General features: G+C 40.9%; 1 protein-coding gene across 1 annotated transcript; it reads left to right on the forward strand.

Annotated features, from left to right (window-relative positions):
• The first annotated feature begins 1,192 nt into the window (after positions 1 to 1,192).
• Positions 1,193 to 10,497, forward strand: fkbp1ab (FKBP prolyl isomerase 1Ab). The gene is made up of 5 exons (XM_084917444.1): positions 1,193 to 1,349; positions 1,456 to 1,503; positions 4,943 to 5,055; positions 7,453 to 7,621; positions 9,146 to 10,497. Exons 1-4 carry the CDS (start codon positions 1,313 to 1,315, stop codon positions 7,579 to 7,581), a joined length of 327 nt encoding a protein of 108 aa, XP_084773570.1. The 5' UTR covers positions 1,193 to 1,312; the 3' UTR covers positions 7,582 to 7,621; positions 9,146 to 10,497.
• Positions 10,498 to 11,945: the final 1,448 nt, after the last annotated feature.

Raw genomic sequence — 11,945 nt, forward strand, 5'->3', positions numbered from 1 at the left:
GAAAATATCTGTAGAGACTTGGTTTCTGTCAGACTGCAAACATGATTATTTCTGCTGTGAGGTTGAAATTTTTAAAATGTAAGAATTGAGAGGAAGGCAGATGATGCGGTTTCTAATCTAGGGGTCCTCCTTGGATTTGGGCATGCCAAAAGGGAGGGAGACGATCCCAGCTGGACATGAGATTGTCAGTTGTGTCTCTTGGCTGGCTTGATATCCTCTTAGTGCCCCTTTGGAAAGCTAAGAGTGTTGTGTGGGAAGAGGGAGGTCTGAGCAATCTGCAATACATGGTAGATGGATTTATGGAAGTGTCAAGCTTTGTGTAATATCTGACTATTGATCAGATCTGATGGGCCCCCTTTGTTCTAATAGTGTTTTATTGTTTGTCTTACGTGACTCACTGTATAGTGTTTAGATCTAAGAAACCTAAAATCATTCTCATGAATAAAAAAAGCTTCCACTTTAAATATTTCCTTTCCTGTTCTCACATACAGTTTAAGCTTACTGTATTCTGAATTAAGATGTATCTCAGAGGCCACACACACACGTCCACGTGGACTCGGTTGGCGTGCAGTTATTTTATAGTGACTTTAGCATAACAGTCTCAACTACTGCGCTACAGTTTAACGATAATAATAATAATAATACATTTTATTTATAGGTGCCTTTAAGACCCTCAAGGTCACCGTAAAATAGTACAAGAACAATAGCAGCAATAAAATAATATTTTAATAATAATATAATAAACATGGCAAGATAAAATTTAGACATAACATTTAGACAAAAAATGAACCATGGAGAATGAAAAAACCTAAGAAGCAGGTCAGTTCTGATTCTTCTTTCAGTCAGAAATGAATGGCACATAACTTTTTAAATTTCTTGCTACGTTGTGCTTTTGCATTTAAGGAGCACTTGCTGGTGCCCAGAGTAAACCCAGTGCGCTGTGATCTGTTTTTCCTTTTTGAAGGCCTGTTTTTCTGTTATTTGTCATTTGCAAACTTTTTTAATATTGAACAATATATTATTTACTTTTAAAACTGATTTTATTTATTCTAATAACATTCATCTAAATATGAAAACGGGTGGCCTGTGGCCGCCAGGGGTCCGTTCCAGTGATTTAGATTGGGTTTTACTTTGGTGGTCGTGGGCGGAAGTGTTGATGTGAGCCATTGACGCTAGTGTGTGTGTGTGAGAGAGAGAGAGAGAGAGAGATGTGGAACATCCGCCGGAGGAGCGCAGACAGACGGACTGCGGGAGGAGTGTTGCCGTGTTCAGGGACAGCAGCAGCAGCAGCTCCAGGACGCACAGCGCTGAAATGGGAGTCGAAATCGAGACCATCACCCCCGGTGACGGTAAAGCCTGCTGTACACTTTAACGTGCTTGCGTGCAGCCATAGAAACAGCGCCTTAATTGCGTCATGAGCATGTTATGTTTAGCTCTCTTTTGGCTTCTCCACAGGACGGACTTTCCCCAAAAAAGGACAGACGTGTGTGGTGCATTATGTCGGTGAGTTTGACGTGACAAACTTAAACTGTGCGTGCACGGACACACTATACACGTTAGGCACACCGGCGGGTTCACAGGAAGGCCGTCCGAGTGGAGTGACGGCTGTGGGCAACTGTGTCCTACACCCGTTCTGAAAAATAGCTCAGCGTGATAATCCTGAAAGTATCGCAGGAGATGATGAGAATCCTCGCAGGGACGCTGTGAGGGTTGGATTGAGAGCAACGTGCAGCCGGACAAAGTGTGCACAGCAGACATATTTTGTGCCTCAGACCTTTCCAGGCAGTGATTTCTCAGTAGGGCAAAGAGGTATTACTGTCAGTCACCGACCGAGCTGCGTGGAAATTTAACCCCTTCGTCACGTTTCTACTCCCCGCACATTCGGTGTGTTGGGTAGGTGAAAACGTGCAAAGCAGCATCAGCAACAGTAGGTGGAGTTGGTGGTGGTGGTGTGTCCCGGGGACGGTGCTCTGGATTCACCACTGCGTAAAATAATGCGCGCCTCAGTCTGGGGCCGGCCGCTCCATTACAGCCTCATGAAGATCACTGGATGAATGTGGTCATTTGTCTTGTCTGGATAATTAACAAAAGAGGAGGTGGAGGGGGGGACGCAGACTGATTCCGCCGCAGGGTTCACTCAGAGGACCAGACAGACAGACCAGAGGAGCCTAGACAGCACGGTTTTAAACCCCGTCTGATTTCCAGCGCTTTTCTGTCTTTGTTGGAGTTTCTCTGGGGTCGTTGGGGGGTTGGGGGTTGGTGGCGTTTAGCTGAGCGGATTATAACCGTCTGGCTGACTGTAATAATAGCAGGCTCAATCCTCTACTATTTTCTGGAGAATTGCACGTTATGTGAACAACACTGAATGTTGGTCACTTCGTCACTCTGAACAAGAGTTAGCAATATTGGCTACATCTTTTATTTTTAACCCCTCCTTTGTGCCACCAGGATAGAGCTGTAGGGCTGATGTACAGCACAGTCTGCGGCTAAGACTTATTTTCTGTGTTTATTAATATCGCAGTTGTCTTTCGTTTTTTTTGTTTTTTTGATAAAAAAATGCTTAGAAAGGAAGAAGCGTATTACAGTTCAGTGGAGTCAACTTGGATGGCAGCATAAAATGTTTTGTTGTCTAACTAATAATCCAAAGCCACAGGGTGCAGGTGAAGACTGAAATGGTTCAATTCATTTAAGTTTTAATTATATAGTGCCAAATCGCAACAGCAGTTGCCCCAAGGTACTTTATATTGAAAGATAATGATCCTTTAATATTAGAGCAAAAACCAACAATAAAACAACCCCTTATGAGCAAGCACTTGGCGACAGTGGGAAGGAAAAACTCCCTTTTAACAGGAAAAAACCTCCGGCAGAACCAGGCTCAGGGAGGAGTTGGGTTGAAATTGAACATCATACTGTGTTAAAAAAGACTAAAGTAGTGACTGGGGCGATCGTGGCTCAAGAGTTGGCAGTTTGTCTTGTAACTAGAAGGTTGCCGGTTCGAGCCCCGGCTCGGACAGTCTCGGTCATTCTGTACTTGGGCAAGACACTTCACCTACTGGTGATGGCCAGAGGGGCCGATGGCGTGATATGGCAGCCTCGCTTCTGTCAGTCTGCCCCAGTTGCAGCTGTGGCTGCAACTGTAGCTTGCCTCCACCAGTGTGTGAATGTGAGAGTGAATGAATAGTGGAATTGTAAAGCGCTTTGAGGGCCCGAAAAGCGCTATATAAATGCAATCCATTATTATTATTGATAGCATAACTGATTGGCAAACACAATAGTGGATAAAGAAGGATTATCCAAAATGTGAACACTCGTCCATGACAAATTGTCGACATTAGCAAATTGGTAGCACCGTTTAATTGACTAATGACGTATACTTGACCTATTAATATTAACAAGCCTATAACCTATGAGTATAGAGTTATTAACTATTAAGCACGGGGTTTCACAGTCAGATCCAGCCCTCACTCGTCACATCTGGTTTCAAAACACTGGTGATAGAGAAAAGTGACTAACTATCCAGTGAGTGACTGTGTCCATCTTTTATACTGGCTCTCATTTAAACAGACTAAGTTTTGGCAATATATACCCCCCAACCCTCATTAATCTCTAGTTGCAATCAAATTTGTGGCTTTTTCTATTGCCAAAGTTTTGCATAAATTAAAATTCTCCTCAGATAGTGCTATATGAAAAGCTAATTTATTACAAGCCACTTATAGTGGAGCAAGAAGTTTGTGGATCAGCAAAGTCATTGAGAGTTTTCTTGTGGAAATTGCACACTACTTCATGGAAATCCTTCCTCGTGTTGCTGTTGAGACGTAAAAGCAGTGGACAGACTGACAGATATCATTAGCATGCTTTGCAGTGTATTAAAAGAGAGTAACATGTAGATCATGCCGTGCAGTTCCCAGCATACTAGACTACATATTTGTCTGCACCTGTTTTTAGTTTGGCAAAGCGTGTTGCCTGGTGAGACAGACATAACTCACCCTGTAACACAAGCCTCTTTGCTTCGAGATTATGTAACATGAAGTCAGAGCTCATTTGGGCTTTGCAAGGCAAAGCATATTTTTTAAAACTTGTTTTTAGGCTTGAGACTGCATTCTCTCCTTTTTAATAACCCACAATCTGCAGGATTTCCTCTCTGAGCCGTCTCCCTTCCTGCAAGCCTACAAAGTTATCTTGACATGAAACAGGATATTCCGTTACACAAGCGAGTCTTTTTTTGATGCAGACATCTGTATGAAGATCAAAACTTGGTCTGTCTGGGGTCTCGGAGCAGCTCTGCATCCAGGAAATGATCAGCGTGTGAGAAAGTCATTATTGGGTTCTTTGCACTGCAGTGCTCGGATCGAATGGGACCTTTAGCTTGTCCAGATAATCTGATATCTAGATTTCCAGAAGAGGACAGGACATCCCACCGTGCCGCTGGGATTACAGGCTGCATCTTGCCACCTCGCCTCCTGATCTGCGTATCGATATGTGTGATGTTGCATCAAGCAACCACACACACAGACACACACCCTTCCACGGTGGTGGTAATAACAGTAATAACGATGGCGGAAATGGTATTGGAGGGCTGCTATTCTGTGCACCCATGCCTGCATTTTCCTGACTCACATTCAAACCCACCATGCAGACAGCTGCAGCTTCTATTTCTGAGATGCTGAGAATCCCTTTATTTGTGCGCTCTGTATAAACACAGCAGAGATGATGGATGCCAGAGAAGCTTGGAAGACATCACTGTTTGCAATGGTTTTATGAAACAACTTGTACACGTTAGATATTAGCCGGCCTGAACATTCTGTGAGTGATTAGTCCTGTAATTGTTCATGTTCAGGGGTAATGGCTGGCTTTTTCAACAGCAGGATGAGGGCGTGCACCAGCAGCTGTTTCTGTTTCTCTCACACACTGTACTTCCATCTTACCGTTTCCTTGTTTGCAGGCTCTCTCACAGACGGACGGAAGTTTGACTCTTCTCGTGACAGAGACAAGCCTTTCCGGTTCAAGATTGGCAAGCAGGAAGTGATCCGAGGCTGGGAAGAGGGCGTAGTGCAGGTAGGCTGGAGAACTTTGGGAAAAGGTAAAAAGGTTATTATTAGTAGCGTTACATTTTTCCATCATAGACTTTACATGGTGGGTTAGCACGTTTTAGTTTTATATATTCATCCCTCCAGTGATACCCACCTTCAGTTTACTAGGCCATAATCTCTGTCTCTCTTTTATTTGGGAAGTTAATTTGCTGCTAACCATTTTGTATTTTCCCTACTAGCTGAGTCACTGGGTAGGTTACTGTTGTGGCGGTCTTCAATATCCATCTGCTGCTTTGTAGGAAGGATCTAGTCCTGTGGTTGGAAAGATTCCAACTCCACTATCTTGGACTGCTGCTGGTGTTCGTACTCCTTACTAAGCAATGGAGATCTTCTGCAAGCTGGAAGGCCACCAAACTGGCTCATGTGCTGCAGTTCTAAGCTGTACAACAGAAGAAAGCTTACTTCACCAGCTGCAGTCCAAGATGGTGGAGTTTAACTACAACATTCACTGAAGTTGATGATGATTCAATAAAACATCTATGCTCATTCAGCCTATTTTCAGTCAGGTTAACAACCATCGACTCTGCTGAGAAGATGGAAATAACAAAGCTGACGTGTTCCACTGGTTTTGTAGTTCTTTTGGAGCCGGAAGTAATAATGGATTGCATTTATATAGCGCTTTTCGAGACCCTCAAAGCGCTTTACAATTCCACTATTCATTCACTCTCACACACTGGTGGAGGCAAGCTACAGTTGTAGCCACAGCTGCCCTGGGGCAGACTGACTGTATCGCATGCCATATCGCACCATTGGCCCCTCTGGCCATCACCAGTAGGCGAAGTGTCTTGCCCAAGGACACAACGACCGAGACTGTCCGAGCCAGGGCTCGAACCGGCAACCTTCCGATTACAAGACAAACTGCCAACTCTTGAGCCACGATCGCCACGAGAAGCGACCATTTTTACAGGCGAGGATGGAGTGCTAAGTTATCACCATATGCTAGCTAGTTTGGTTAGCAGACATGCTGTTGCTAATTAGTCTGAACACTAAAAAAAACAAAGTAGAATTTCAATCAACAGTTCAGGGACTCTGTCTGCTAAGCGGCGCATGGGCTGGACACAAAAACAAAAGAAAAAAAACAGTCTCACCATGAAAGCAGATATATGAAAAGAGGTAGTGTGAAGTAAAATTCTTACCGGGCAAAAAATGAAAACTGAGATTTCATTTTGCAAAATGTCTTTTGACTTCTGCTTAGGCTATTTCCAGAATTGCAGTCCAACAGATTCATTCACGATTAGCCAAAACGACCCAAATTAAAAACAGCCTAAAAAAACTGACTTTAGAAAGGCTCCAGGACCAAAAATCATGCCCTTCAGAGTTTGCTCGTTCAGACGTGTTCATTGTTACCTGTTTATAAACAGCATCATTATACCTGGAGCAAATGCCATAAAGCTGTGTTTCTGCTACTTGTCTGGTCCCAGGTCATGTAACTAGTTAGTTGTATTACTGTCAATTATGAAATTCAGCTGGTTAAAATGAGGTGGTGATGTCAGTGATATCAATGTACCCGCTCATGTGCTTTGTAAAAAGGTGCTGAGCTTATTGTTCCCACTGGTTTTACATTGGACTGACTTGATTGCAGAAAGGAAATAAACATTTTATTATGTGTCTTAAAAAGTCTTAAATTTGTATCTAGTACCCCATACGGAAACCCCAATACAGCACATATAAAATAATGATCAAGCGATGAATCTAAAGCTGGTCTATAAGCTGTGTGAATTTATTCAGATGTCCTCAGAGGACGTTCTGCAGTGTATTGTATGCCAGTGGATCAGATTCTGGGGGAAAAGTCATAAAGCTCGGCAGCTTCAGCAGTCATGATTTAGAGGCAAATGTAACTGGGATGGTTTCAAAGAAGATGTATTATGCTTCTGTAACACATAAATTTATTGACATGGTTCCATTATCGAGTTTTCACTTACCAAGCTCTCCATTAACTCTGTTCCTCTGTGCACCAACACAGCAAGGACACAGCTCCATATCTCACCCGCTCAGCCATGCAGCATTTAGATGAGGTGGCTGGTGCTGCCTGTGTGGACATCCTGTATTTTTAATGGTAGCAACTTCAAGTTCTCTGTGTGCTCAGTGTGATCTTTAATATACCCACAGGGCATTTAGATTGATTTGCTATTGTGCAGTAAAGCAGTCAGAGTAGATGCACTGTGGATAAGATTGAGGAAAACTGAAGCATCATTAGTAAACAAGATATTTTTACTGTCCCCTGTGGCTTATTATCTAACTTCCACTGCAGAGACTACATTATGATCCAATTAACTGTATTTTCTAGCAGAACAAGTGCTCAATAACAATCCATTGCCTTTGTCCTGTTTCTGTCTCCTCCTCTTCATCCTCCTGCATCTAGATGAGTGTTGGTCAGAGGGCCAAGCTGACCTGTTCGCCTGACTACGCTTACGGAAACAAAGGCCATCCGGGCATCATCCCACCTAATGCCACCCTCATCTTTGATGTAGAGCTGCTGGGTTTGGAGTGAAACAAACCCGCTGCCTTTATTTTATTTTTTTTTATGTTGTGTAAGTAGTCTGTAAAAAGTCACAGTCTGATATACATTTTAGCTAGCTTACATATTAAACACAGGGCAGCACAGCAAGTGATAAATGGACTTGAGCACTTGGAGTGCTTTATACCCATTCATGCAAGCACTTTTTTCCTACACTTAATTGCTTTCCATCTAAACACACACATCCATACTCTGACGAACACACTGGAGAGCAACTTGGCGTTGCCCAAGGATTCAAATAAAAAATCAGCCACCCAAAAGCCCCATAAACTCATAAGGCTAGAATACAAGGGTTGTCGTTATTGAGAAAATAACTGGTAGCACACTCACAAGTTCAGGCTGTCCTAGAGCTTTCCTCTCAGATGAGCTGTTGTTGTTGCACCTTTGTCGTTTTAATTTTTTTTTCTTTTTGTCCTGACAGGACACAACTACTTTTAACACAGTACTATAGCATAACAGTTGGCTAGCTTCTTCAGTAGCTAGTTTATTATTTAACATTACATGACATACTGTAGCTGCAGCATGTATTGAATTCACTCCCTACCTATTATTATAGCATTTCATTATGTTACAGAACTAACATATTCACACATGAATATGAACTCGCTAAATCTGGGTCGAAAACCGAGCTAATGTAGCTATAGTTAGAATGTAGCTAGTTTGCTAGTTATGGCTACATTCTAACTTTCTTTCTGGGCTCTGTTTTTCTAAAGCCTCAGTGTTAGCATTGTTTTCTTCTACTTCAGTGGGTGTTTTTTTTCTAGCTTTAGTTTTTAGCTGACATTCAAACGCTTGGTTTACAAGTTCCTAAAACTCTACAGGTATAACTTGAAGACATAGATACCCCATAATTAGTGTAATTAATACTAAAAAATAGAATTTAATGACAGTGAATCAGCTTAGTGGATGTGACACCAGACAGCTTTGGGCCACTTCCCTAACTTTAAGTGTTATTAATGTGGAAATTAGCTATAAAGAACAAAACCATTTCTCCAGGTTGTTACCAGGTTGTAATGTTACAGCTAAAGCTCTGTTTGTAGCCAGTTTAAACTGGCCATTAGAGGAAATGAAGTTTTTGGCCTTTAATTCTGTAACCTAGAAGTTGATACTTGTTTTTAAGGTTCATATATATCCTATATTCCAAGTTACCACCTCAGTCAAATCCAGTTTGGATCCAAGAAGTGCACCTATTCAAATATGTTTCACAGCATCCATTTAGCATTTATGCTTAACTGACTTCCTACACTCCTTGTTTTTACCCTTACCCCTGAATTGGTTGTGGCAGGAAGTTTCATCCTGTTTAAAGGGAGTGTTTCCTTCCCAGTTGCCAAATACTTGTCCATAGGCGATTGTCTGGTTGTTGTGGGGGGTTATCTTATTCCATTAAGTGCCCTGAGTGTATATACTGCTGTTAAACACTTAAGCTTGGTAAGATGACTCTTAAATCTCAATCCAAACTAAAGTGTCAGAGGTATCTCCATCTGTACATCCTAAAATGTTTTTAAACAAGATGTTCTCCTTCATGTTGTCATCACAGGGGACTTCCTACACGGGCGACCAGGAGAGAAGCTAGGAGAGTCTGCACTTGAGGCTCAAGTCAATATTCCACTACTTATTTCATCAAACTATGACAGTTTGTGTTATTTTGTCTCTGTGACTGAGTTGATTCTGTTTTTCCATCTTATTCTTCCTCCTAGAAAAACCATGGGTCATAGCCTTAAAAACCTCCACGTTCTTAATCTTAAAATGCTAATTGAATTGCTTTTCTTTGTGTTTTAGAAATGTTGTGCATGGTTACGCTGAAAAGTACATAACCAATGAACCACTAGCCGAAACATTCATCTTTATAAGTCCAACTCACACTGATGTTATATGTTTGACAGCTTGTTGTATTCCAAAAAAAAATAAAGGAAAAAAAAAGTACAAAAACATATTAAAAGCACACATTTTTATCCCTGCCCAGCTTTAAATTGGGTTAAATAGGCATAAGGTTAAATTTAATGGCTACTTGTTGTGAAAGTCAGGGAAGGCCTTAATGGTGCGACACAGGAACGTAGTTTCTGTAAAACACCGCTGTGTTTACTTTTTCATTGAACTTGCGAATTTAAGCTGGCACAAAAGAGAATAAGTAACAGTTGTAGATAGCTCTCATGTGTGCCTAAATCTTCTCACCAGATACACAGTTACTACTTTACCCTATCTGCATGTTGTAGGCCTGATGGAAACTTAGTGCGTACATGCTGAAAGCTTTGCATCTGATTTTATTATTACTGCCTTCTCATCTTGCCAAGTCTTTAAACCCCATTTAAAGCCATACACAGGTCGAACGGTGCAACAACGGGATTTGTGGGAACACGTGTCAATTGGAAGTTTGGTTATTTTTGTCTTATAAAAATAGGATGGAAATGCTTGAAATCAAGGGGAGGGTGTCAGTCAAATTGCAACCTCCCTGATTTATTTTGTGGAACAATTACAATTGTGTATTTTTTCAGATGCTCACTTTCTATCTCTAGAATCAACATGGCTGATGTTCAACCTATGACAATAAATTCTCTTCTTTTTTTAGTTATATTTTATTTTTTTGCCACTGTTAAGTACCACACTGCCTAACTGAAGTCTGTGTTGTCATAAAAAAAGTTGCTGACACACAGGCGTCCTTGTGGTTTTTGTATCAAAAAAAAAAAAAAAGTAGTAGTTTTAAATGGAGTTTAAATGAAGGGATTTGCTGGCCTGGCTGTCTGATATTGACTGTTGATGTTGCATATTGGCCAAGCTGCAACTGGTGTGACAGCAGTCCACCTATGTACTGTGTAGTTCTGTGCTGATGCATTACTGTATGCAGGCTAAACCAATGAAGACATATTTAAAATAAAAGAAGTACTCTCCACATGCCTATGAAGTTTATTTTTGGCTTTTTTTTCCTACTCCACTGTATTTGATTTATTACCATTTGGGGCGTGACAAAGTGCAGACCAATCATCATGCTGAAGCTCAACAGACACAGACAAAGCACATAGCTTCAGAGGCTGCCTCTGGTTATTGACTGCTGCTCACTGACCTGCAAGCCAAGAGTGGGGTAACCTAGACAACTAAACTGATGAGCAGCTTATATAATAAATTGTATTAACATTAGATAAACACTTTAAAAATCAATAACTTGTGAAACTATTTTACCACAAGTGCCTACAAGCTAATCATAAATACCAGCTTAAATAAAAGCTTTTGTGCATATTTTTTTATCTCTCCTAGAATTCCACTTGGTGCCATCTGGAACCTTTAAAAGGTGCTCAGGATGTATGAGCTTACTGGGGGGAAAGTAAAAATGTGGTGCTTCAAGCTGACTGGAACTCTGCATGAGTTACTGCACTGCAAAAAGACCAGTTGGATTAATACTGAATGAATACATTTCATATTGTTGGCTTAACCTTTTTATAACTGCTTTCATCTAGACAGCAAGCAATACCATGTTCTTAAAATCTTTGAAGACAAATAACGTATTAACACCTGAATTCATGAATTCTTTTCCCTTCTGTGTTTGTGGTTATAGTTGTTATTGACAACATATAGGCATATAGGGAATATAGAAGGATTCTAAATATCACATTACTTCTAAAGGTCAAATAAGTTAAATCTTTAATAAAATGTCTTTTATCTTTAAAACTATGCTTAAAATGCTGCTACCTCTGTATTAGCAACATTCAGGAAATGACACAGGAATATGGGGATTCAAAATATCATGTTCTAGTTTGCATCTAAGTATCATGTCACATTTCACCTCTGACCTCAATTTTAAATTTCACATCTGTGTGGAGTTTGCATGGTTTGGGGTTATGTAAATAGGTAATTCTAAATTGCCCATAGGTGTGAATGGTTGTCTTTTAATGGCTTCTGATGCAGGGAATTATTCTGTAATAATTCTGCTTGATCTCAGTGCAGCCTTTGATACCATTGACCATAAAAATCCTACTTAATACGCTTAAAGTTTTCACTTGTGTATTTTGGTTTTTCCTTAGGCTGGGTTTCTACTTATCTGATAGGACCTTCACTGTTAGAGCAAACAAGTTCACCTCCCTGCCCTGCAGGTTAGAATTCAGTTTTGGATCCATTATTATTTTCTTTCTACATGCTTTCTCTAGTTGGCATTATGCAATCTTTTAATAACATTTCTTATCATTTCTATGCCGATGACAATCAGCAGTATATGTCTTTTATGCTTCATCACCTAAACTCTGGCCAGGTGGTGGAATTGAATTTAGGATCTTCTTGCTGTGAGGCAACAGTGCTAATCATCGAGCCATGGTGCTGCCCAAGAACTAATTTTCTACAATTGCTTTCTA

The sequence above is a fragment of the Perissodus microlepis genome, chromosome 20 (genome assembly GCF_051167445.1).
Source record: "Perissodus microlepis isolate ML-2025 ecotype Zambia chromosome 20, ASM5116744v1, whole genome shotgun sequence".
NCBI classification, from domain to species: Eukaryota; Metazoa; Chordata; class Actinopteri; order Cichliformes; family Cichlidae; genus Perissodus; species Perissodus microlepis.